General features: G+C 33.7%; 3 protein-coding genes across 10 annotated transcripts; 2 read left to right on the top strand and 1 right to left on the bottom strand.

Moving 5' to 3' along the window:
- The first annotated feature begins 1061 nt into the window (after positions 1–1061).
- On the top strand, positions 1062–3053 carry LOC100794722 (probable serine/threonine-protein kinase PBL21). The gene is made up of 3 exons (XM_003549431.4): positions 1062–1601; positions 1730–2121; positions 2233–3053. The coding sequence occupies exons 1-3, from the start codon at positions 1178–1180 to the stop codon at positions 2488–2490; spliced, it is 1074 nt and encodes a 357-aa protein (XP_003549479.1). The 5' UTR covers positions 1062–1177; the 3' UTR covers positions 2491–3053.
- Positions 3054–5193: 2140 nt separating this feature from the next.
- CAT1 (catalase) lies at positions 5194–8298 on the bottom strand. The gene is made up of 7 exons (NM_001250627.1): positions 8247–8298; positions 8059–8155; positions 6926–7980; positions 6737–6826; positions 6260–6327; positions 6068–6161; positions 5194–5552 (listed from the first exon to the last, which is right to left on the bottom strand). Exons 1-7 carry the CDS (start codon positions 8259–8261, stop codon positions 5493–5495), a joined length of 1479 nt encoding a protein of 492 aa, NP_001237556.1. The 5' UTR covers positions 8262–8298; the 3' UTR covers positions 5194–5492.
- Positions 8299–11852: 3554 nt separating this feature from the next.
- LOC100783611 (ubiquitin-like domain-containing protein CIP73) lies at positions 11853–22188 on the top strand. Of its 8 annotated transcripts, none has more exons than XM_026126545.2 (19): positions 11874–11995; positions 12127–12154; positions 13061–13264; positions 13373–13490; positions 13780–13884; positions 14005–14123; positions 14266–14346; positions 14954–15121; positions 15222–15291; positions 15374–15525; positions 16484–16648; positions 16730–16801; positions 17304–17424; positions 17492–17812; positions 17896–18047; positions 18138–18365; positions 20309–20902; positions 21457–21612; positions 21750–22188. In XM_026126545.2, the coding sequence occupies exons 3-19, from the start codon at positions 13136–13138 to the stop codon at positions 21819–21821; spliced, it is 2823 nt and encodes a 940-aa protein (XP_025982330.1). In that variant the 5' UTR covers positions 11874–11995; positions 12127–12154; positions 13061–13135; the 3' UTR covers positions 21822–22188. The 8 variants fall into 8 exon arrangements, with proteins under 8 accessions (XP_006601370.1, XP_006601371.1, XP_025982330.1 ...); XM_041011555.1 differs by having other exon boundaries at positions 11874–12005; positions 14017–14123; XM_014769813.3 differs by having other exon boundaries at positions 11874–12005.
- Positions 22189–22707: the final 519 nt, after the last annotated feature.

Raw genomic sequence — 22707 nt, 5'->3', positions numbered from 1 at the left:
GTAATCACAGTGGGTACTGTAATTAGTTTTTCTTAATTTTTTTATTAAAATTCAAATTATAAAAGTATACGCACATTTGATTGTGTTATTCGCTTTCTTAGAAATTGTTCTATAAAATATTTTTTAGATAGTGCGTAGCGACACAATGGCTGGTCCAAGTACGATTGACGGGTGCATATGCGAGCACTCCCTAACATTGAAAAAATATTAATAGTATATACCTTTTACTTTCTATTTTTATAATGTGAACATGTTATTCTCAATTTTCAGTTTTATTGGATAATTTTTTTTTCTTATGTCTAATTCTCTTTTTAACTCATTAGGTACTTTTATGTTTTATTTACTTGGACATTTCATTTCCTTTTTAGCACATTATACTTGATTATAATATCTATGTCTTTAATTTCATATCTATGATATATAATGTGATAATTATAATTTTATTAGGTATTTTTTTTCTATATAAATTGTTTTCACTGATTAAGGGTCTTAACAAAAATATGAGTAAACAAAAATATAAATTAGAAAACTAAAACATCTTTAAAATACTTTAATTTGATTTTTATTTTAAAAACTGAAAAAAGTATTATTTTTTAATTAATAGAATTTTCAAAAACTATTTTTATTTAAAAAGTATTTTTTTTATGAAAACAAAAAATTAGTTTCAAGAATAACAGGAAACAAACATGTTCTAAGTCTTGGAAAATTAATTTACTCAATAATTTTTTCTAATAAATTTAATAGTTATATTATATTATATATATTAATGATTAAGTATGTTAAGTTTTAGATAAATTAAACCTTTATTGATATATAACACTGTAGAGGATATTTTCTTAATTATATATTGAGAAGCATATATAGTATATGTCAAAATAAAGTTAATTGGTAAAATATGAAATAATTTTAAAATTATATGTAAAAATTTGATATGCTTGATGAAAAATCTCAATTTAGAGATAGAGATGTAAGAGGTTAGCTTAAAGAAAGGAGAAAGCAGTTACATAAAGGTGGTAATTATACGGATATAGTTAGTCTGTTGCACTTGGCATGCGGCTAAATTAGGTGTTCCAGATATAGCGTAAAGAGCAGGTTTAAAAAGACAGCTTGTATTTGATTAGTTTTTAATGGAGGAGAAAGGTTGATTGAATTGTGAGGAGGAATAGGGATTAGGGAGATGAGCTGCTTTTGTACTTCTCGTTCTCGTGGGAAGGATGTGGGCCTTGTTGTTGATAATTTAGGTTTAGGGTCGTCAAATAAAGGCAACAAGAAAGCCTCAGCGACGAGTTTCAGTTTTCGGGAGCTTGCATCGGCAGCGAGTGGTTTTAAGGAAGTGAATTTGATTGGGGAAGGAGGTTTTGGAAAGGTTTACAAGGGTCGTCTTTCTGCTACACTAGGAAGCCAACTTGTTGCTATAAAACAATTACGTCTTGATGGTGAAAGTCACCAAGGTAATCGGGAATTTGTCACCGAGGTTCTTATGTTAAGCCTCCTTCACCATTCCAATCTTGTCAAATTGATTGGCTACTGCACCCATGGAGATCAAAGGCTTTTGGTTTATGAATACATGCCTATGGGTAGCCTCGAAAACCATCTCTTCGGTATGGAATCAAATATTATTCATTCATTCAAAACATTATATATACATGTCATGTATATATCATGGTAATTTAGAACCATGCTGCATGCATGTGAATAAGCTATTAATCAATATATGTGCGTATTTCAGATCCTAACCCTAACAAAGAAGCACTAAGTTGGAAAACTCGACTGAACATTGCTGTGGGGGCTGCCCGAGGTCTCCAGTATCTCCATTGTGAAGCGAATCCACCTGTTATCTATCGGGACTTGAAATCTGCCAACATCTTATTAGACTATAATTTAAAACCGAAACTGTCTGATTTTGGGCTTGCTAAACTAGGACCTGTTGGAGACAATACCCATGTTTCCACCAGAGTCATGGGAACATATGGCTACTGTGCCCCCGAGTATGCCATGAGTGGCAAATTAACTCTTAAATCTGATATCTACAGCTTTGGTGTCGTCTTGCTAGAGTTGATCACTGGACGGAAGGCAATGGATGTCAATAGAAGACCCCGCGAGCAAAGCTTGGTTGCATGGGTACGTCGGTAAATGCTTCCTTTCTTACATGGCACATTTTAATTAGTTAATTAGCATATATGCCAATACCTCTCTTTCTATTTCTTAAAATTTTGTGTCTTGTGATTCCAGTCTCGCCCATTCTTGAGTGACCGGAGAAAGCTTTCGCATATCGTTGATCCTCGTTTGGAAGGAAACTACCCCTTACGTTGTTTGCACAATGCAATTGCTATTACGGCAATGTGCCTCCAGGAGCAACCGAATCTTCGTCCGTCCATTGGTGATATTGTTGTGGCACTGGAGTACTTGGCCTCTGAAAGAGTTTCTGAAATCATCAGGCATGGTGTGCGCAGCCAACCACGATCAGAAACTGAAACAAATAGCAACTAGAATTAAATATGTAATCTTTTTTAAATGATTTTTGTGAAAAAAAATATATTCTATTTTAGTTTTGTTATTTTGTTTTAATCCCTATAATATACTTTTTTTTGGTTTTTATATTTGTAACATACTAACATGTGAATAATTTGCTTTTAGCCTTTAATTTGTTTGATAAAGAAGAAATTGAAAAAAAAAGGAGATATGGAAATTATATTTGCTTTGTTTTATAAAGAAGATTAGAATAGAAATAATTTTAAAATATTTATGAGACCTATTGTGCTATTTCACCTTTATTTTTATGATGTAATCATGCCTTATGTATTTTTCTCCTCTTCTTCTTGACCTGTGAAGGTCCTTATCATTGTATGCTCCTCATCACATGTGACCTCAGTTCAGCTCAGGCCTCTTCCTATTAATAAAATTCATTTGCCTTCCAAATTTTTTTTATTTCTTATTTATTTATACTTGTCTCTTTTATTTTCATTCATCATATTCCTCTCTTCTTTATCAAACATGGCATTAATTCCCAACAATTTATTTCTTCCAAAATTAACTCAAAATAAATTAAATATATTATATAAAAATTAAAACTAAAAAAATACGTATATCACAGAAACTTAAAACAAAAAAAATAAAAATTATCAAATATTTAAAAATAATAAAATTGATTCATTTAATATCACCAACGTAATATTTTAAAATAGACTAATACAAATTAAAATAAAATATTTTTCAACAAAATTAATTACAGTCTAACAGAAGAAAAATATTGGAAAGAAAATTATGGGTTTTGATTTTTTGTTTTAAATGTTAATTCTTTTTACTCGTTGGATTATTATTATTATCATTAATTATAAAAAAATTATTAGCTATATGTAAGGATGATGTGAATGTGTTCAACCAAAAATATTTCTTAGTTCAGCATCCAATGATACACGCCTCCGGGTTACATGCCCATTGCAAAAAACTGAAATCTGCATATTTATTAGGTAACCAAGACCATGAAACGAATTTGACCTCCTTAATCATGGATTGCACGACAACCCCCACCTGCTTGAAAATTATGTTATTAATTTTCTTTCAAATACATTGTATCAATGCACACCCATATGATATCTGCCGATTTCGCGTTCCTCTCTGCTCCTAGCAATACCTGCTGTCTGCCAGAAATACCCTTCCAGATTTTCCATGTTGCACCACCACAAATTCAGGTGATAACCAAGCATAGCAATGTCGTCATAATGGGCTAGCCACCTTACAAGAAATAAATAAATGATTCACTGACTCCCTTCCCTCATAACACAAACAACATGATAGATCAGAATTTTCCGCCAAAATGTTAGGTTGCAAAAGATTATCCTTTGTTGGGAAGCGATTTCTTAATGATCTCCACACCATGAAGGCAGTTCTGTTTGGTATCTTTATACTCCATATTGTTGAGAAAATATCACTGCTAACCGCATCTTGACCACTTCCAGTAATCTGATTCGTCTTTGTTTACTAAGATAGTCTCCACCAGAGCTTTTACTTGTTGAATAAGGCCACTTTCCCACTCAAAAGGCCCCCTCCAACATCCCATAACTTCTATAAGCTCCTCTTTTTGCTCCGAGATTAGGTACAATCTCGGAAATAAGTTTGCTAAACTATTTCCATTAACCCATACATCTTTCCAAAATCTACACTTGTCTCCTCTTCCAATCTTCCATACAGTATTCTCTTCAAACCATGGATTGTCCACCTCACTCCCACAAAGTTTCTCCAAATCCTTCCACCAATGAGATTCACAAGATAAAGCACTATTTCCCATTAGACCATGCCAACCCCCATACCCCCATACTTAGAAGTAACAACTTGACTCCACAAACTATCCTTTTGATGAAATAAGTTCCATTTCCTCTTTGCCCGAGTCATCATTGAATAAATTCAAATTTTTCACTTCAAGTTCACCCTCCTTACTTTTACAAATATTTTCTCATCTCACCCATGCTATTTTTTTATTTTCATCATCACCACCCCCATAAAAATTTTCTTTGAATTCCTACTACTTTCCTCCATACTTCCTTTGGCATTTTGAAGCAGAAAAAATAAAGAAAAAAGATGACAAAATGGAGTTGATTATGCAAATCCTCCCTCCAAATTGCTCTTTTGGAAGTCAAAGCACTATTGCTGTACATAAAATTTATTCAGTCACAGCAACAGTGAAAATAAACTAATTAATTCTTATCCCACATATATACACAACAAGAAGTAAGGCCAAACCCCTCTCCAAGAAAAAAAATAATATATGAATTTTAATATTTTTATGTAATAATATGATCTTATAATTTACCAATTTAATTATCAATTTTTATATATTAGATTGGAGTCTTATATCCTTGATTAATTAATATTCTCTTTCTCAGTCTAGTACATCACTCTCATACATTAAATATTATACTTTGTCATTTTTATTATTTTTCTCAATACTATTATTTATAATTATCTAATTGTAATTTTTTTTTTTGTGAAAGGTGATTCTGTTCATAGAAATATAAAATATCCACAACATAATAATATTAGCTATAGCGACAAAGGTTTTTTTTTAATTTATACACGAGGCTTAAAATCTAGATTTTCGGTAAGAAAAGTTGTGGAAGTGAAGAGAGATTCGGCTACCCAAACCTGTTATCTGTTTCTAGTCACACGGCAGCACTTCTAACCACTGGGCCAAAATTCTCCTTCAGTCAGCGATGACTATCATAACTGACATTATAAAATTTATTTGAAATATAAATGAAGAGTAAGCCCAAGTAAACAGAGAATCATGGAACTGTCCAGATCCTCATCCTTATCACAATGGACATATAGTATTAAGTGGACAAGTCAAGAAGTTGAGTTCATGAAATAAGCAATATACAATATAGCAATACTGTAATAAAAGGACCAGTCCTTTCAAATTAATACTGTGCCACAAACTTCTCACTTGTTCCTACATCTGCATCTCTTAGAAGCTAGGGTTTCCACCACCAATCTTAGATACTTGGCTTCAAGTTCAGGTGAGATGCTATCTTTTGTCCAAGAGAACGATCAGCCTGCGTAGCAATACCATCCATGAAAATCACATTAATTAGCACCCAAATGCAGATTCACTTTTTATGGTTTGAGCCTATAGACAGTCTATAACTATTTTTTTAGTTCAAGGGACCTACCACTGGAGTGGTCCCTACGTGTGAGTGTCCACAATGGGTCAAGGGAGAAGAGGAAGGGGTATGGGTACTGGGAAGGGGACAAGAAAGCTGAGGATCAAACCATTACACTCTCTCTAATGTCCCATGACTATTGTCAAATGAAATGTGTCAAGGGAGCTCTTGAGCCCATAGTTATTGGAGAAGTTGAGTAATTCAGCTTAATATGTAATAATAATCAATGGTATTATGCTGTTTTGAGCTAGAATTTTAGTTAGTCTTTTAGTCACCTCTATAATAACTTGTAAGCTTTTGCTGTACAATACGATAGTCATAATACAGAAACAGATCTTCTCTTATGAATACATGAATTTCTTCAATAGCTTACAGTGGTAAATAGCGTATATATGTGAAAAACTCACCTGAGACCAGTATGATATCCAGATGCTACGGATTTCATGGGTGACACGTGGGTCAGACAAAGCATCAACCCATCGGCGGACAAACCTTTCTTGCCTGGAGAAATCAGAAAACAGCAAAGGATACCCCATCTTTAGACAATGACAAAAATATCTCATATTGATCAATTCATATCTGTAATTTATGAAAGGAACCTGTCAGAGGGCCAGGATCGGTATCTCTCCCCAGGTTGCTTGAAGTTGTTCTCCTTCTCAATCATGCACTGCAATAAGTCACATTTCTTCACTAATTAAAGTGTCTTTTAACAGTTTTATAAGCATTTTTCTAAAATAATTTGTTGTATAGAAACGTAATTATTAAACACAGTCTTAACATTTAAACTAATTTAGGCCTTTGCTTTATTAACAACAATTGATAGGTATTTAACATACCAACGTATTGGTTCTAATTTGTTTCCTCACTTGTAAGATCAAATTTTCATTGTATTTGCTACGCAACATTATTTATTACATTAAGAAGAGCATGCCTTGCTGAGCAAAAAAAAAAAAAGAAGAGCATGCCTAATAAAGATATTTTCTGGCTCCGTGTAATACTCATTGCCATCTACAGAAAGTGAAATGATCAAACAAATATTTTATATCTTGGACACTAAGAAATCGATCAAAACTAACCTTTTCACGCTTCCCACCTAGGATACGAGGAGGAACGGGGACCTTTTCCGCATGACGGACAGGATCATACCTTGAAGGGAAGTAATTGACCTATAAACCAGTAGCAGTCAGTGATTATACAACTAACGCATAAGTTAGTCAATTAACCAGCTTCTTAATTAATCTAGACAGTATAGGGGAATAATTTACCTCTTCATCCCTGTGCATGAAATTCATGAAACCATCATGGTGATTGTTGTGATGGGCACACTTAGGGGCATTAGCAGGAAGCTGCAGATAATTTGGTCCAAGTCTGTGTCTCTGGGTATCAGCATAGGAGAATACGCGAGTTTGAAGCAATTTATCATCGGAGTAGTATACACCAGGTACAATAATGGCAGGGCAAAATGCAAGTTGTTCATTCTCGGCAAAGAAGTTATCAATGTTCTTATTCAAGACCATGCGGCCAACAGGCTGGAGGGGCAAAACGTCCTCGGGCCAGGTCTTAGTAACATCAAGGGGGTCAAAGTCAAGCCTGTCTTCGTTTTCGGGATCCAATGTTTGGATGTAGAGTTTCCACTCAGGATAGTTTCCAGCAGCAATTGAATCGTAAAGGTCCTGGGTGGCATGACTGTGGTTGGATCCTCCAACCCTGATGGCCTCGTCGTCCAAAAGAGACTTTTCGCCAGAGGTGGTCTTCCAATGAAATTTGACATAGAGTGCTTTGCCGGCCTTGTTGATAAGGGTGTAGGTGTTGACACCGAAGCCATCCATATGCCTGTAATCTTGAGGGATACCAACGTCGTCGAATAAGAAGGAGAACATGTGAAGGCTTTCGGGATGGTGGGAGAAGAAATCGAGGATCCTCCAATTCTCCTGGATGTGGGACTTGGGGTTGGGTTTGAGGGCATGAACCATGTCAGGAAACTTGAGGCCATCGCGGACGAAGAAGACAGGGAAGTTGTTTCCCACAAGGTCGAAGTTACCCTCTCTGGTGTAGAATTTGACAGCAAAACCTCTGGGATCCCTGAGGGTTTCGGGGCTGCCACGCTCGTGGATAACAGTGGAGAAACGGACGATGAGGGGGGTCTGAACTCCAGGGGCTCGAAGGAAATCGGCACATGTGAGGTGAGAAATGTCATGCGTGACTTCAAAGAAACCCTTTGCGCTAGCTCCACGAGCGTGGACAACACGTTCGGGGATCCGTTCCCTGTCAAAGTTTGCAAGCTTCTCCACCAGATGGTAATCCTCCAGCAGAATTGGACCTGCATGCCCCAATTCAATTCCCAATACTAGTATTAATTAACCTAATTCAATTCAATGAAAAATATTAAATACCATACCTCTAGATCCAACAGTCAGCGATGAGTTATTGTTCCAGATGGGAGCACCGGAATTTGTAGTCCAGAAGGGAGAATTGAAGGCGCTTGATGGCCGATTCTAAATGGAAAACAAAACACAGTCAAAATAACAAGCAAGTTGAGAAATTTAATCGAATCTAATCCGAAAAGAAAAGAAAAGAAGAGCAAACCTTGTAGGGATCCATGGCTTTCTGACTCCGCAGATTGATTTTGGTGTGGTAAATGCTAAATCACGATTCACGAGTGTGTCTGTCACTATTCTATTTCTATGGGCACAATTTTATTTTATACTATACAGTCACCACCCGCTTTTCCTTGTTTCCACTTCTAGTTGGTATCTTCTTTTCTATATTATTTTTTGTCACCGCCTTACAAGGATAAATCATGAATGTTCATCTTTTACCCTTTCTTTGGAAGGGCTGAAAAGCAGGAGAAGAAAAAACGGTGAGGGAAACCATGTTTATCGAAAAACTCTTCCTAAGTCCTAACGAACAATTATCCTGGGATGGTTTAATTGTAAAATTTATTGATTTTTTTATTTTTTTTATTTTTTATTTGAATATGTTTGTATTTTAAAATATACTATTTTTCCAGAATTTTAAAAAAAAAGTTTGAAGAAGAAGAACTATAATTATAGTTCTTAAAGTAAAAAAGAACTTTTTTCCGGTATATCAAAGTAGTGATTTGAATATTTGATATAAAATATATCATTAATATAAATTTTACTTAAAAAAAAAAAAAAACTTCCGCGTCTCATTAAATATCGAGTCGCTTGTATTTTTTAAACAACAAACAAATAAAAATAATAGTATGTAAGGATAGTACGATAATATAATATAGATTAGGAAAGGTGGCAAAACCTCTCTAGTTAAATTTATATTATATTATAACAGATAAATAAAATACATAGTTAAAAATAAAGAGTAAGTCATAAGTGGAAGAAAAAATTAAATTAGATGAATAGAGGACACGCTTTAAGTGAACACTATAAGTTATCTCATTTCAGTAAAATATAAAATATGATGATGTCAAACTTTTTTTTTTAAATACAAATACGGGATCCTTATCGATTTTCTGACTACTAAGCCAAGATCCTTACCACCCAAACTCTTAGGGTCTTACCATGATCTTATTTTCCTCCAAGCACCAGCCTAACCATAAAGGATTTCCATTACTTTTCAAAAACAGATATCAAGGCACACCTTTGTTCTAAGTTTTTGAAAAACAAAACAAAAATTCAAAAGTAAAATAAATATATGGGTTCTAAATTATACTCGCATTTTCTAAATGAAGATAACTAACGCCCCTTGAGGGTGCCTTCGGAGAATTTAGCCAGACATGGTGGATGTTATACTTACAAATTGACGAAAAAGATCAAGAGGGGGAAGATTTGAAAATAAGCTTGATATTATTGCACAAAGCACTATTACAAACTTTTTTCTTTCTATTTCTCTCACTTATTTTTGTAGTGTCTCTGGAGTGTGTACAACTGAGCTCGAAAGACCCTTTATATAGAAAAACGGAAAGGAAAAGACAAAGATCCCTTCAGTCAAGAACAGTAAAATTACTGTTCATTTACTTTGTCGCAAGGTCCTTTTTACAATGAAATTTATTTTGTAGATAGACTCAGTAGTGTCAGAGTCTTTGCAACAGTAAAGATTCTCGTCTTGACATTACAATTGTATTTTGATAGGATGCATCTGATTTTAGTTCTTTGTTGATTTTGTAATAGTAACATCTTCGGTGGATGGAAAAGGAGGAATTTGTTGTTCATGACATCCATTGGCTTTGTAATAAAAAGTAAAGTGAAAGAGATAAACAAAAAAAATTAATATATGGATAAAAATAAAAGGAGAATACTTTGAGATGATGTATGGATTGTTTGGTTCAAAAGGAGTGAAAATGAGAAGAAAAATATTAATGAAAAAGAGGATAGGAATTTTTATTAGATATATTGTTTGATTAATAAAGGGGGAGGAGATGGATTTTGATGAAGTGAGGAAAAACAACATTTTCTTGTTTGGTTCACAAAATAAATTTTTATTTCAAATGAAGGAACAAAAGATGATGAATTTTAATGGAGCTAAAGGAACACAGGAGATCTTGATTAGACATTATGTTTGTTGAGAGGAAGGGATGAGAATGATTTAAATGGAAGGTAAGGGAAATAGTCATTTTCTTGTTTGGTTTACTAGAGAAATGAAAAGGTTTTAAAAATTAATTTAATTTTATATCGTTGTAATTTGAAACTTCAAAAGTATTTTACTCACTATAATTGAAATATTTTAAATCCTTTTGTTAATTGCAAGAGTAATGTATGAAATATAACACTAACTGAGAAAATAAATAAAAAAGTGAGGGGAATGAAAACCTTATTCTTTTAAGTTAAAGTAGATTATAGTGAAACCCTTGTGTTTCATATTAATTACACATACACTCCTCCTTTTTAAAACATTTATTTGTCGTTCCTTTCTCTAACAGTGTTAACTTATGTTAATTTTTTTAAAATGAATTATATTTATATCATGTACTTTTTATGGAAAATAAAAAATTACTTTATAGCCTAAAAAAACCTAGAAGAGGAAACACTTTGTTTTAACATTTTTTTTTCTTCTGTTCTGTTTTCTTTTTTCTTTTGTGTTGATGTCGTTGGAAAAAAAAACAATCGATTCACATTACTAATGATATGCTTTAAAATATTCACTTACCCATAAAATAACTTTTTTTTTCTTCTAAAAAACAACAAACAAGAAAGTTGAATTATTTCATTATTATATTGATCCTATCTTGATTCATTGTCTTGAGATTATTTATCCTTCATTATTTCATTTCAAAAGTATTTTGACAGACATTAAATTAAAAAAATATTTAAATTTTAAAAGACTAAAAGAAGATAAAAACACTTTTAAGAAAACATTTTATTTTGTAGAGACCAAAAACTTAATAAGGCCTTATATATAACACCTCAATATATATTTTTATCTATAAAATAAAATTAAAATTTATGTAAAAATATCATATAAATATGTTTATTTTTATTATTTTATAATTTTCAATCATTTCAACCAATAGTTATCTCAAATACTTATAATTTAATAATTTTTAATTTTCAACTAATTTTCTAGTTTGAAACTAATTTTGTTAACTATAACCAAAATATTAATATTTTTAAAATTAAATTGATCATTAAACCGACCAAGACATTGGATCAAGATCCAATGATTCTACCATGATTAAACCATGATTGAATGGACATTAATAAAATAATAATAATTAAAACCATGATTGAATGGACATTAATAAAATAATAATAATTAAATAGTTTATAATATGTTTATAAATAAATATAATATATTACATAACTTTGTAACAATAAAAACTAAAATAAACATAATTGTACAAGTTTTTAACATTCAAAATATCCGTAAAAGTCTAATAAAATATATCATAGTATAATACTTAAGTTTAAACTTTAATAAAATAGAATAATGTCCATTTACAAATAATAAGTTTATCTTTAGAATATAAAAATGAAAAATTAATACAATAAAAAATTATAAATACCAAGATATAAAAAATATAAATTAATATAACTGAGTAAATTATATGTTTTATAAGAAAAAAATTAATAATATTAGATAAAATAATTTATATCTATTAGAAATATTTATTAAATGAAAGGCCGCCCGCAACTGGGCCAGAATGGGCCGAGGGGGTAGCCAGTCCAGTCCAGAAGACTCGTAGAGAACTTGTTGCCCCTTCTTTAAGTCTATGACGAGGAATGAAAACTTTGGAACGAAGGCATGTGTTGTGTTTATGCATTGGTGATTACTGATTAGCTAGCAGTAGCATCGTCCCCTTCTCCAAAGATCATATTCATATGCCCTCCAAATCCAATCCATCTTCATCTCCATTTCCGGTGAGTCACGGTGAGCACTTTTTTTTTAAACCAATCTCTCTGCTCTTTTCTTTTTCGCCCAAAGCTCTCTAGAATCTTCTAAACGCAGATCTTACCACCTCTTCTATTTCTTTTTCTCTTCTTCACACTAGCCTCGCGAACTTCCTCTATTCAATCTAGGTACTTTAGTTCCCTGTGCTCAATTTATTTTTCAACCTTCAATCGCACTTTCATATGCTATTCCTAATGTAATCATGTGTGCTACTCTTTTTATTATAACTCAGAATCTCCCGATTCATGTGTCAATTTCGTTTCAATCGCACTTTCATATGCTATTCCTAATGTAATCATGTATGCTACTCTTTTTATTATAACTCAGAATCTCCCGATTCATGTGTCGATTTCGTTTCAATATTTCATAGTTGTTTTCCACTGTAATTGACTATCAAAATCTGACCAAGTTTTTAGGCTTTTTACATGCCTAATTGCTTTAACGAATCTCAAATAATTTTTGTATCTGTGTTGGTTTGCGCTTATTTTTATTTGATATAACATAGCCTTATTGACGTGTCTTGATTGCATATGCATCAGTCAACATTATTGTGATGGTTTCTAGATGTTTTTATGTTTGGATAAATGTATCATCAAAATCTGCTAGTGCCCAAAAACCTTATTGATATGTCCAATGACACTGAGCTTTTTTATGAGTCGTTTGGATGGATAAAAGGATGCATAGTATAATCATATATTCATATTTATATTTGCAATACAGTGATAACCTGTTATTTACTGGATTTTACAATTTAATGACTGAATATGAAGAGTTACCGGGTTTTACATTGCATATCTTTTTTTTTGCACACTGTTGTGTTAGATATGTTGCACCACTGGCCATACAAGCATAGTGTGTTATTGTGCTGTTTTTACTGCTCAGTCCTGTTTATGGTTATAGTAGAATACGATATGAAATATTTGCTACATGCTTTGGAAGTTCTGCTTTAGGTTTTCTTCTGATGCCTCAATGAATCTCTTTCACTCGTTGAATGATTATTATGGCCCTACATCTGCATTGTTTTGCATTTGCAGCTACTTTGGTATCTTATTGTCTGGGTCAGTTCTGTTGAATTCCTTGGTCCAAGACTTTGCAGCTGAACCAACAGCATGGCGGGTCAGTCCTCCAATGAAGGCTCCAGTACTGGAAACATTTCAGCAGAATGTTCAGATTCAACTGTTCAGCTCAATATCAAGACTCTAGATTCCCGCATCTACAGTTTTCAAGTGGACAAAAATGTAAGCAATAATATCTATTCCTGACATTCTTGTGTTTTGAGTCCTGTTTGAGGTAAATATATGTAGGTTAGGGTATAATCCTAAAACTTGTCTTCAAAATCATTTCAGATGCCCGTCTCGTTGTTCAAAGAGAAAATTGCAAATGAAATTGGTGTTCCAGTTAATCAGCAACGGCTGATATTTAGAGGAAAAGTCTTAAAGGATGAGCACGCTCTTTCTGAGTATTGTATCCTTCAAATTGTAATTTTTTCCCATCAGCTTAATGCTTAATGGACCTAGTTTTTTCTTAGTTTTAACATAATTTGTTTTATCTTGTAAGTGAAAGCATTATTTATGTTAAGTTTCTTCTCTTTATTCAACACCATTATTGGTTTAGCTTTTAAAAATTGGATTGCTGGACTGAAGGTAATGCTATGGCCTGTACCAGAACTTTTCATAAATGGTGAAATGAGTTAGTATTTCAAATCAGACTGCGGTACTCATTTATTTATATTATAAATCCTTAACCATTTAAGATGTTGAGAATGGGCATACATTGCATTTAGTTGAAAGACAACCAAATCAGTCGCAGGCTTCTGGTACGAGTTCTGGTGAGTCAACTGGTACAAGTGGTAACCGAGGTATAACTTAAGGCTGCAATGATGGTCTTTTTTTTTTCTTCTCCCTTCAGATTTTAATTATTTTCTTATCAGACATCTGTTGTATTTCCTATGCTAATGATAAATTTAATTATTTGGAAGGAAATGATGTAGGCTCAGGGGCTCCTCGTAATCATGTTGGGCAAATTTCACACAGTGTTGTTCTTGGAACATTTAATGTGGGCGAACAAGGTGAAGGAATTGTTCATGATCTCACTCGGGTTCGTTACCATGTTCTTTGTATCTATCTTATGTAGTTCACATCATGCATTCTTTCTATTCTGTTTTCTTGTAGGTCTTGGCAATAATGGTATGATTTGTATTGCCTAAGGAACATTATGTATTGCTGTGCTTTGTTTTCAGGTTATTGGGCATGTTTTAAACTCTATTGGAAACGGTGGCCAGAGCACACTTAGTGGTCCTAATGCTACACAAACTTCTTCAGTTAGTACCATTTTTGCTTGAATAGATGATCATGTATTGTCATATTTTCTATCATTTGTGTGATTTACTGGACTATTGTATGTACATTGTTAATTTTTTTTTTAACCATGAGGGACTGAATTAATTTCACATCCATTTTATTGTTTAGATTTCTCCTTATTTGAATTCTCCTTGCAACATTGCATAGTTATTTTTGCTTGCCTTTTTTCAATTTCATCCTTTAGATCATGAAGCAATGACTTGTTGTGGTATCTATTTCAGGTGGCTTGTGTTTCATAGTGTACAAATATTTTTCTATTGTCCTAATAGTGTCAAATCTCAAGTATCTTATGAATGGTTATTTATCTTAAATTAAAGAATCTTCATTTTTTTTTTATTGAATGTATAGATATTTATTTTTCCTTGCAATACTAACATGGCATTGTCAAACTCTCTTAATTATTATCATCAATTTAATTTGTGAATAGAATTGATACAGAACACAGACTTGTACTCATGTACTACGAAGTTAGTATATGTTGTTTTGCTACATGCATTATGCACTATATATATCCTTTAAAATAGGTTGGTGTGTGTATCTAAACTGGGACCCAATCTATTTGGTCAGGTTCACCCATGGAATGAAACTGAAGGAATGCATGCTGGAAATCAAAACTCAGCAGGAAATCAGGCACCATCTGGACAGACATTTCATGGCCCAACAGTTCAATCTGTCTCTCATGTTGTTCAGATTCCTGTGGCAGCAGGGGCCATACCCATTCCTTCTCTCAATGCAGTAGGAACATGACCTCTCTTTTGGATACTTATTTTTTTCTTGTGGAAATTTAACACATTCTCGATGTTGTTTAACTTACTTTCTTTCCCCATCATTTCAGCCAATTCCTGATTCATTGAACACACTGTCTGAGTTTATGAATCGCATGGAACAGACACTAACACAAAATGGTGATGATGTTGAAATTTTTGCCCTTTTATTTTTAATTTGAAAGAAAATTGAAATATTTATATTTGCTTAATGCTTATGCAGGTTATCAATCAAATCTTTCATCCGCTAACCCTGGAGATCAGCAAGCGGAATTGCCTTCTAATGCACAAGGGTTGCCAACACTTGAAGCATTAAGCACTGTCTTGCATTCCGCAGAACGGTTACTTGGTGGTCAAGCTGTTGCTGCACTATCTGTAATTAACACATCCCATTTACTAATATCCATGTTCCCCTTAATGATAAAAATATTTTTCTATTATCTGCAACTATAAAATATAGATTTATTAAAAAAATAAGGATGGATGGAAGTTGCATAGGATGATCCTAAATAATTTAAATTTTGGGCAAAATAAAATTTCATCACTCTTTTAATTAGTACCTTAAAAGCATGAATGAACTATGTATTTGTGTTTGGAGGAACTTAAATGTCATTAAAATGACTGGCATTTTGAGTATGCTCATTTGAGAGGCTGGTGGTGAAATTTTTTTATTTGTGGACTGAAAATAATTGAGGAGTCTTTCTAGTCTAGGGCCTTTATCTGCAATAACCTTGTTGATTCTAACTAAACCTTTACTTTGATGTTGGGATATTTACCAATCTTAGCAGGGCTTGGTCTTGGTGGACTGTGAAAAGACATGCAATTTTATCCATTGTGTCATTTGATCAATTTAGGGATGCCCAAACACATATTATGCAGTCAGTTAAACCCTCTTAATATATCTTGGATAACTGGTCAAATCCATTTCAGATTGGATATGAAGACAACTAACCTATGTTTGGATTACTGTTGTTTTTCCATTGGAGGGTGCTGAAGTATGGAGATGGACATCCTTTGTATCTTTTAGTCTGAACATACTTTTAGAAGGTTTGCACTTCACAACGGTAATCCAAACATGCACTCTGTATTTGAGAGATGTATTCATTGCATACTCTATTGTTAAAAAACCACTAGTCTTCGATATCTTAGTGTCCATCCTTGACGTAACCATATAGATGTAACGATATATTAATCTTACTTCTATTTAAGCCAAAAATGTTGTTATGATGATGAAGTACATCTTTCATTGTAGGATTTGTTAGAATGAACTAGCCTTACTATCTTCTTCCTTTATCTTATCTGATTACGTTTTACTTGTAATTTGCGACTCTAGCATATTGCAGGGCGCTTGGAAAGAGAAGGAACTTCTGCTGATCTGCGCGTAAGGGATCAAATACAATCAGAGTCAGTGCAAATAGGACTTGCTATGCAGCATTTGGGTGCACTTCTACTTGAACTTGGCCGAACAATGTTGACACTGCGTATGGGACAGTCTTCTGTATGTTTTCATTCTTTTCTTAGGTGATTTGGTTTACTTCATTGTGTCAACATATCATTCATGTTCACTTTCAAATTTCAGGCAGAATCTGTTGTTAACACTGGACCAGCAGTTTACATCTCTCCATCAGGGCCAAATCCAATAATGGTGCAGGTTTGTCAGCTATTTTGATCTATTCTGATTTCATTAATGGTGATGCCTCATGCCAAGTTTAATTATTTAAGCGTTAGCTGATGTTTTAAACTTTCAATCAAGTTGTTTGACGTTCAATAAACTATACATTGTTGATATTTCAGAACTGGAAACTGTAAATTATACATGATTAGCATGGTTTAATGATAGATTGTTGATAAAGGGTTGAAGATTGAAAGAAATTGATAACTTCTGTAAACTCTTCATATTCGAAAGTAAATTTTATGTTGGACACCACATATATAATAAGTTTAATTTAGATACACTGTCAGTATGGAGTTTTTTAACACTGTCAACCAATTTAAAATCACCCTAGATATGACTTAAAAGTAATTATTACAGAAGTCAATAATCTTATCATAGATGGCAATCCATGATTGGATGACAGTGTAATGTATATGTGTGGATTGTTCATAGTTTACATTTACTATTTCTGGTTCTGATGAAGTTGTGCTATTTTCAGCCTTTTCCATTACAGACAAGCTCCCTCTTTGGTGGTCCAGTTCCCCCCTCAACTCCTGCAACTTTAGGCACCATTGGTATTGGAAATGCTCCTAGGAACGTAAACATTCATATACATGCTGGTAAACAAAACTAATTGTACTTCAACGCATGAAATATTCTACTTCTATTAATTTTGCTTCATACCAGGTACCTCTCTTGCACCTATTGTTTCAGCCATTGGTTCTGGGGCAAATAATGGAGAGGGGACAAGAAGTGAACACCGTAATGAGCCTGGCTCTGGTGATTCAGGTTCAACACGGGTATTACCTGTTAGAAATGTCATAGCAGCAACTATCCCATCACACCCTCCTGGTGTTGGAATCTCTAGTAGCACACAAACTGGGTTTGGTATTCCTACTTCACAGCCACCTTCTGATTCAGCTTCATTGTCATCTGTTTTAGCAGAAATCAATTCTCGCCTTAGAAACGTTGTTGGTAATATGCATGGAGATAACACAGTTCCATCTGGTAATTACCAATTTATTGTTTCATTATATGTAGTCTTGATACATTAGCATGTAATTTCAAACCACTTTTTTGTATCCATTCAGGTCAAATGGAATCAAACAGCAGGGACTTGCCTTCTGGATCTGAATCAAGACCTGCTACAGTAAATGAACAGCGAGATACCATGGACATGAATGGTTTTGGGGCTACTAGTGCTTCCTCAGTTGGCTGCACTTCTGAAAGTGAAGTACAAAAGGTAATGGCTTTTGCACATACTTGGTGATACATCTGTCTCCTACATGCGTAGTTTTTAATTGACTAATATCTACCTCTCAATCACTACTAGCTCCAAACTAAGGCAGTCCAAACCTCTAGTAATGATGAGAGAGATGTTTTGGTTGACAAATTTGTTTCAAGTTCTTCCAACCAAGATTTACGAAGTTGTTCTAGTGGAGAAACAATAGTAAAACCAGAAAAAGAACAAGATGTTCCGGCTGTAAGTGAAAGACAAAATGTAACTGAACCTGCCAAAGCTGCTCCGCTAGGATTGGGTGTGGGTGGTTTAGAGCGCAAGGTAAGCTTACGGTTATGATTTTGTGAATTAGAAGCCTGAATTTCCCAATTGATGTGTCATGCAATGCAAATAGACTTGTTTGCTATAATTTTGGAACTTGGAATGGTATTTTTCATTTAAAAGGCTGCTGGATGAGTCTTTTTATTCTCTTCAAATTCATATATTTGCCTTTTGAAGTTATATTCCATCATGATTTTGCAGCACCACCTATGTGAGTATTGTACTCAGTTAAGTGAGTTAGAGTGTGGTTTTGACAGCTGGCAACTAACTGATTAGAAGCTTGCTCTACAAGTTTGTATTAGTTGCTCTGCAAGTCTCATAGGTCTATATAAACTACAGTGTAACTGAATCCATTTGGGAATAATATTAGAATTCACAATTTCACAAACTTTTACTCTCTCTCTCTCTCTCTTTGTTTATTTCTTTCTGATTCTACCAGATTCTACCATCCCTCTATATTTTATCTATGTCATCATGTTATATTATCCAATATGTATTGCTACGAAGTAATCAATTTGAAAATCTTTTTAAAATTAACACAAGTACCTTATAGGGCTTAGGATTTGGATATTGTGTCATGTAAGGCCGTCGTAGGCTTGTGTCTTGGCAATTGGAGAAATATACATACATATATATATATATATATATATATATATATATATATATATATATATATTGTATTAGTTAGAAACTGAAATCATTTAGATTTAGAATTTGGTTGTTTTATGACTGGTTTGATCAGATGCCTCATTAGATGTTAGTATATATAGTTTGATGCGTCCCTTTGGCTTTTTGCTTTGCATCCCATATACCCATTCCTTTGGCAGGCATTAACCTGTTGATGTTGCTTAGCCATGCTGCTGCTTAAAACTGAATTTTTTCATTATGCTTGCATAATGGGATGTTAATATGCAGCAATTTTAAAACATTCATTTGACAAGCTAATTTTGAAACAAATGTAAGGCTGTATTAAATTTAATGTGTGGGGATGCTATATATAAATTAACAAAAATTTTAGGGGCCATTTGGTTTGAGAAAATGTTATCCATTTTCATTTTTGATTACAAAAATGTCACCTTGTTCTCGTTTTGTTTTGTTGTCAAAGATTTGTATTAGAAAACAATGAAAGCAACTTTATTGTTTTCACTGTTATATAAATTTTTAAAAGCAGGAAACAAAGTAAAAACAAGGTGACATTTTTGTATTTGAAAGTGAAAACAAAAAAAATCTCTCAAACCAACAGTTTGCCATGATAGGGACATGTTTACCGTGCTGTCCACACTATGAAGATAAAGCATCTGTCCTGGCATCATCCGCATGATGGAAGTGAAAGTATCCCCCCTCCACTGTTTGTGTGGGGGCTTGCCTGGAAACATTTGATTATATTTTAGATATTTTACTCCCAGGGGTGTGGAATGGCAATATTGATTTACTTGTAAATTGTAATATATGAAGTTATGACCATGTATTTCGATGGTGGAAAACAAGCCATTTGGAGGCAGCAACATATTGTAAAGAAAAAGCAAAAGTAAAGAAAAAGCAAATCTTTCAGGCACATTATTAGCGCATATACCGGTTTAGCCCCTGAAAGATTTGAGGACAGTCACATTAGTCCCTGAAAATGTTGATCAATTTAGTCCTTTTCAGGGTTAAATTGATGTGAAAAAGTACTAAATTGGCCAAACCTTTTCAACTTAAAGGGATGAAAAGTTGATTTTCATCTTTTAATGACTAATGTGACTGACCCTAAATCTTTCTGGGGACAAAATAGTATTTTAATCCATTGTCAGCAATGTATTGTGAACATTAACACATTTGTGCATTAGCACAGACCCTTGGTTGTCATGGAATTAGGAATTCTATATCTCTGATCTTCATTTTTTTAATCACATTGAATAGCTATATTCTTGACTTATCCTTCCCAAATTTGCATGCCAAAACAGAGGAGAACTAGACTTCAACCTCCTGTAAGTAAAGGTGCTGATGATAGATCATCCAGTTCTTCTGCCAATCAAAATCAGCAAACCAGAACAGATGGTCAACATATATTGCAAACTCTTGCAAGTCATGGATCTGGTTTGAATTCAAGAAATGCTAATGGGCCATCCCAGCGGTCCTTGCCCTCCAGTGATCGTCCAATTGATGTGGCTGGTTTAATGTCTCAGGCTTTACGTAGTCCTGCCTTGAATGGTTTGTTGGAAGGAGTTTCTCAGCAAACCGGAGTTGACTCACCTGATGGCTTGAGGAATATGTTGCAGCAGTTCACACAGAGCCCACAGATGATGAACACGGTTAATCAAATTGTCCAACAGGTTGGCAGTCAGGATGTGGGGAATATGTTTGCTGGAATGGAAAGAGGGCAGGGTGGTGGTATTGACATTTCAAGGATGTTTCAACAGATGATGCCCATTGTATCTCAAGCTCTTGGTGGGGGAAATCCTTCCTCACTATTCTCTGCTGAAGAAGCTGAACCCCATGCACCCTACTGTGATGGAACAATTAACAGAGATGAATATTCTGATAATCAAAGTTTACAGGTTTGTATCCATTTGCTAAAAGAAAGTCATTGGCTGTACTACTACACTTCCATGTTTAGTAATTTCTGTGAACTGTTGAGAATCATATATTTTCTTTTGACTACTTATTTTGGCACTAGATGGAAGTCCTAATGGAGGCTATAATATATTAGATTTTTTTCCCATTTATGGGGTGAGCTTTAGTTTCCTCTTCGACAGCAATTTAAAGTGAGAATACATGGAGTATCATTAACATGTTGCATCTTTGTGACAAGTTGATGCTGTATCATTGAATTTGTTCTTATAATTTGTGCTCAAAGCATTACTTATTAGTTGACTTTTTGTTATAGTGAGACTCGCTTGTCTGAATGATGGTAGTTCAACATATTTTTGACTATGAAAAACATTAGTAAGATCTAGCTAACTTTCTGTAAGTGAACATAGATTGCTTCTTAGAATAAACACTTGTGTGCTCTTTTTTCTTGGGGAATACCTCAGCAATATTAATATTTTATTTTCTAAGCTGAAATGCTATAACAGTAGTCCTAATGTGACTTTTTCCTTGTCTTCTCCAGCTTGACCTTCAACCACTGGCTGAGAGGATTGAGCACCTGGGTCCTTCTACTGATATTTTCCGTGCTGTAGCTGAAAATGCTGTCCAGCTATCTGGCAGTGGAAGCACTTCTAATGATCTTCTGGATGAGTTGTGCAGCAATGAGAGTCTTGCCAGGGTAAGTCGTTTTAATGTTATTTGTCCTTTGCGAGCTGAAAGTTGTTTGTTGCACTGCCTTTAAATGCAAACCACTTAGCTTTTTTCTTGATGATTTGTGCTCAGTCTCATAAAAAATTGACTTTCTTGGCTGTGCAGGAATATGTAGATATGTTGCGATGTGATGTAAGTAAGCTGCTCAAGGAACATTCTGAGACGAACAATGTCTAATTTTAGCTTGTATGAATACATATGCTTCATTGCTTCTATTGTCTCGCAACTCTTGACCTTCCTGAAAGTCCTTCTAGAGAATGGGTTTTGGCGTGTTGTGCCCTGAATAATTAATTGATCATTAATTGGTCTGGATCATTTTGACGGACTTCCAGATCATGTGAGAAAATTAACATACACCACATGCCAGACGGTTGTTTCAAATGTAGCATTTAGGCGTTTAATGGCCTTCCATTGTTATATATTTTTATGTCCTTTCTGATTATACCCTCGTTTGGGCTTAATTTGGACAGTGAAGGCTTCTATCAAAATAGTCTTGTACATCTAGCGTTTCCATTATATGCAAGTCAACCAGTGTGTTTGTTTTCACCTGTTCAATACATTTTCAAACAGTAGATTGGTAAAGGAAATACAGCACCCTAGATTATTGTGCAAAGGGTTTACACTGTTCTCGCAGCGAGGATTGTGTGTTAACATTTTCCTAATTCATTAAGATTTATAAGGTGGTTAATTTAGTTATTAACAATCTGTTTTAAATGTAAATTTGTATCTCTTCTAATTTTTCAATACAATTTTTTTTCCAATACAAAAGAGTATTTTAGTCGAAAAATAAATTAATGCAAAAGGAAGTATTACATAGAAATATAAACTTTTAAAGTTAAAAATTTAAAGTTAGTTGTTTATGGTCAAAATAATTTTGACTATTTTTTCTTCTTCTTTATTTAACTTCTGTCAATTACCAAATAATTTATCCTCTTGAAGTCAGAACTTTTTGGTTGTTATATAAGGAGGATCACATCAATTTGACTGTTAAACTTTTGGTTCTATAAAAAATAGAATAATTAGAATTTTATTCATATCTAATTGGCTTAATTGTAAAGAGTTC

This window comes from Glycine max, chromosome 17 (genome assembly GCF_000004515.6).
Source record: "Glycine max cultivar Williams 82 chromosome 17, Glycine_max_v4.0, whole genome shotgun sequence".
Classification (NCBI taxonomy): domain Eukaryota; kingdom Viridiplantae; phylum Streptophyta; class Magnoliopsida; order Fabales; family Fabaceae; genus Glycine; species Glycine max.
The sequence above is the reverse complement of the archived record's forward strand: the minus strand, read 5'-3'. Positions and strand labels throughout refer to the sequence as shown.

Coding starts and splice junctions, on each gene's coding strand:
- LOC100794722 (XM_003549431.4), top strand. CDS start 1,178: ATGAGCTGCTTTTGTACTTCTCGTTCTCGTGGGAAGGATGTGGGCCTT. Junction 1,602..1,729: donor CCTCGAAAACCATCTCTTCG/GTATGGAATCAA, acceptor TGCGTATTTCAG/ATCCTAACCCTAACAAAGAA. Junction 2,122..2,232: donor AGCAAAGCTTGGTTGCATGG/GTACGTCGGTAA, acceptor TTGTGATTCCAG/TCTCGCCCATTCTTGAGTGA.
- CAT1 (NM_001250627.1), bottom strand. Junction 6,827..6,925: donor TCATGCACAGGGATGAAGAG/GTAAATTATTCC, acceptor ACTGGTTTATAG/GTCAATTACTTCCCTTCAAG. Junction 6,328..6,736: donor TAGGTGGGAAGCGTGAAAAG/GTTAGTTTTGAT, acceptor GACTTATTGCAG/TGCATGATTGAGAAGGAGAA.
- LOC100783611 (XM_006601307.4), top strand. CDS start 13,136: ATGGCGGGTCAGTCCTCCAATGAAGGCTCCAGTACTGGAAACATTTCA. Junction 14,347..14,953: donor ATGCTACACAAACTTCTTCA/GTTAGTACCATT, acceptor CTATTTGGTCAG/GTTCACCCATGGAATGAAAC. Junction 17,813..17,895: donor AGATAACACAGTTCCATCTG/GTAATTACCAAT, acceptor GTATCCATTCAG/GTCAAATGGAATCAAACAGC.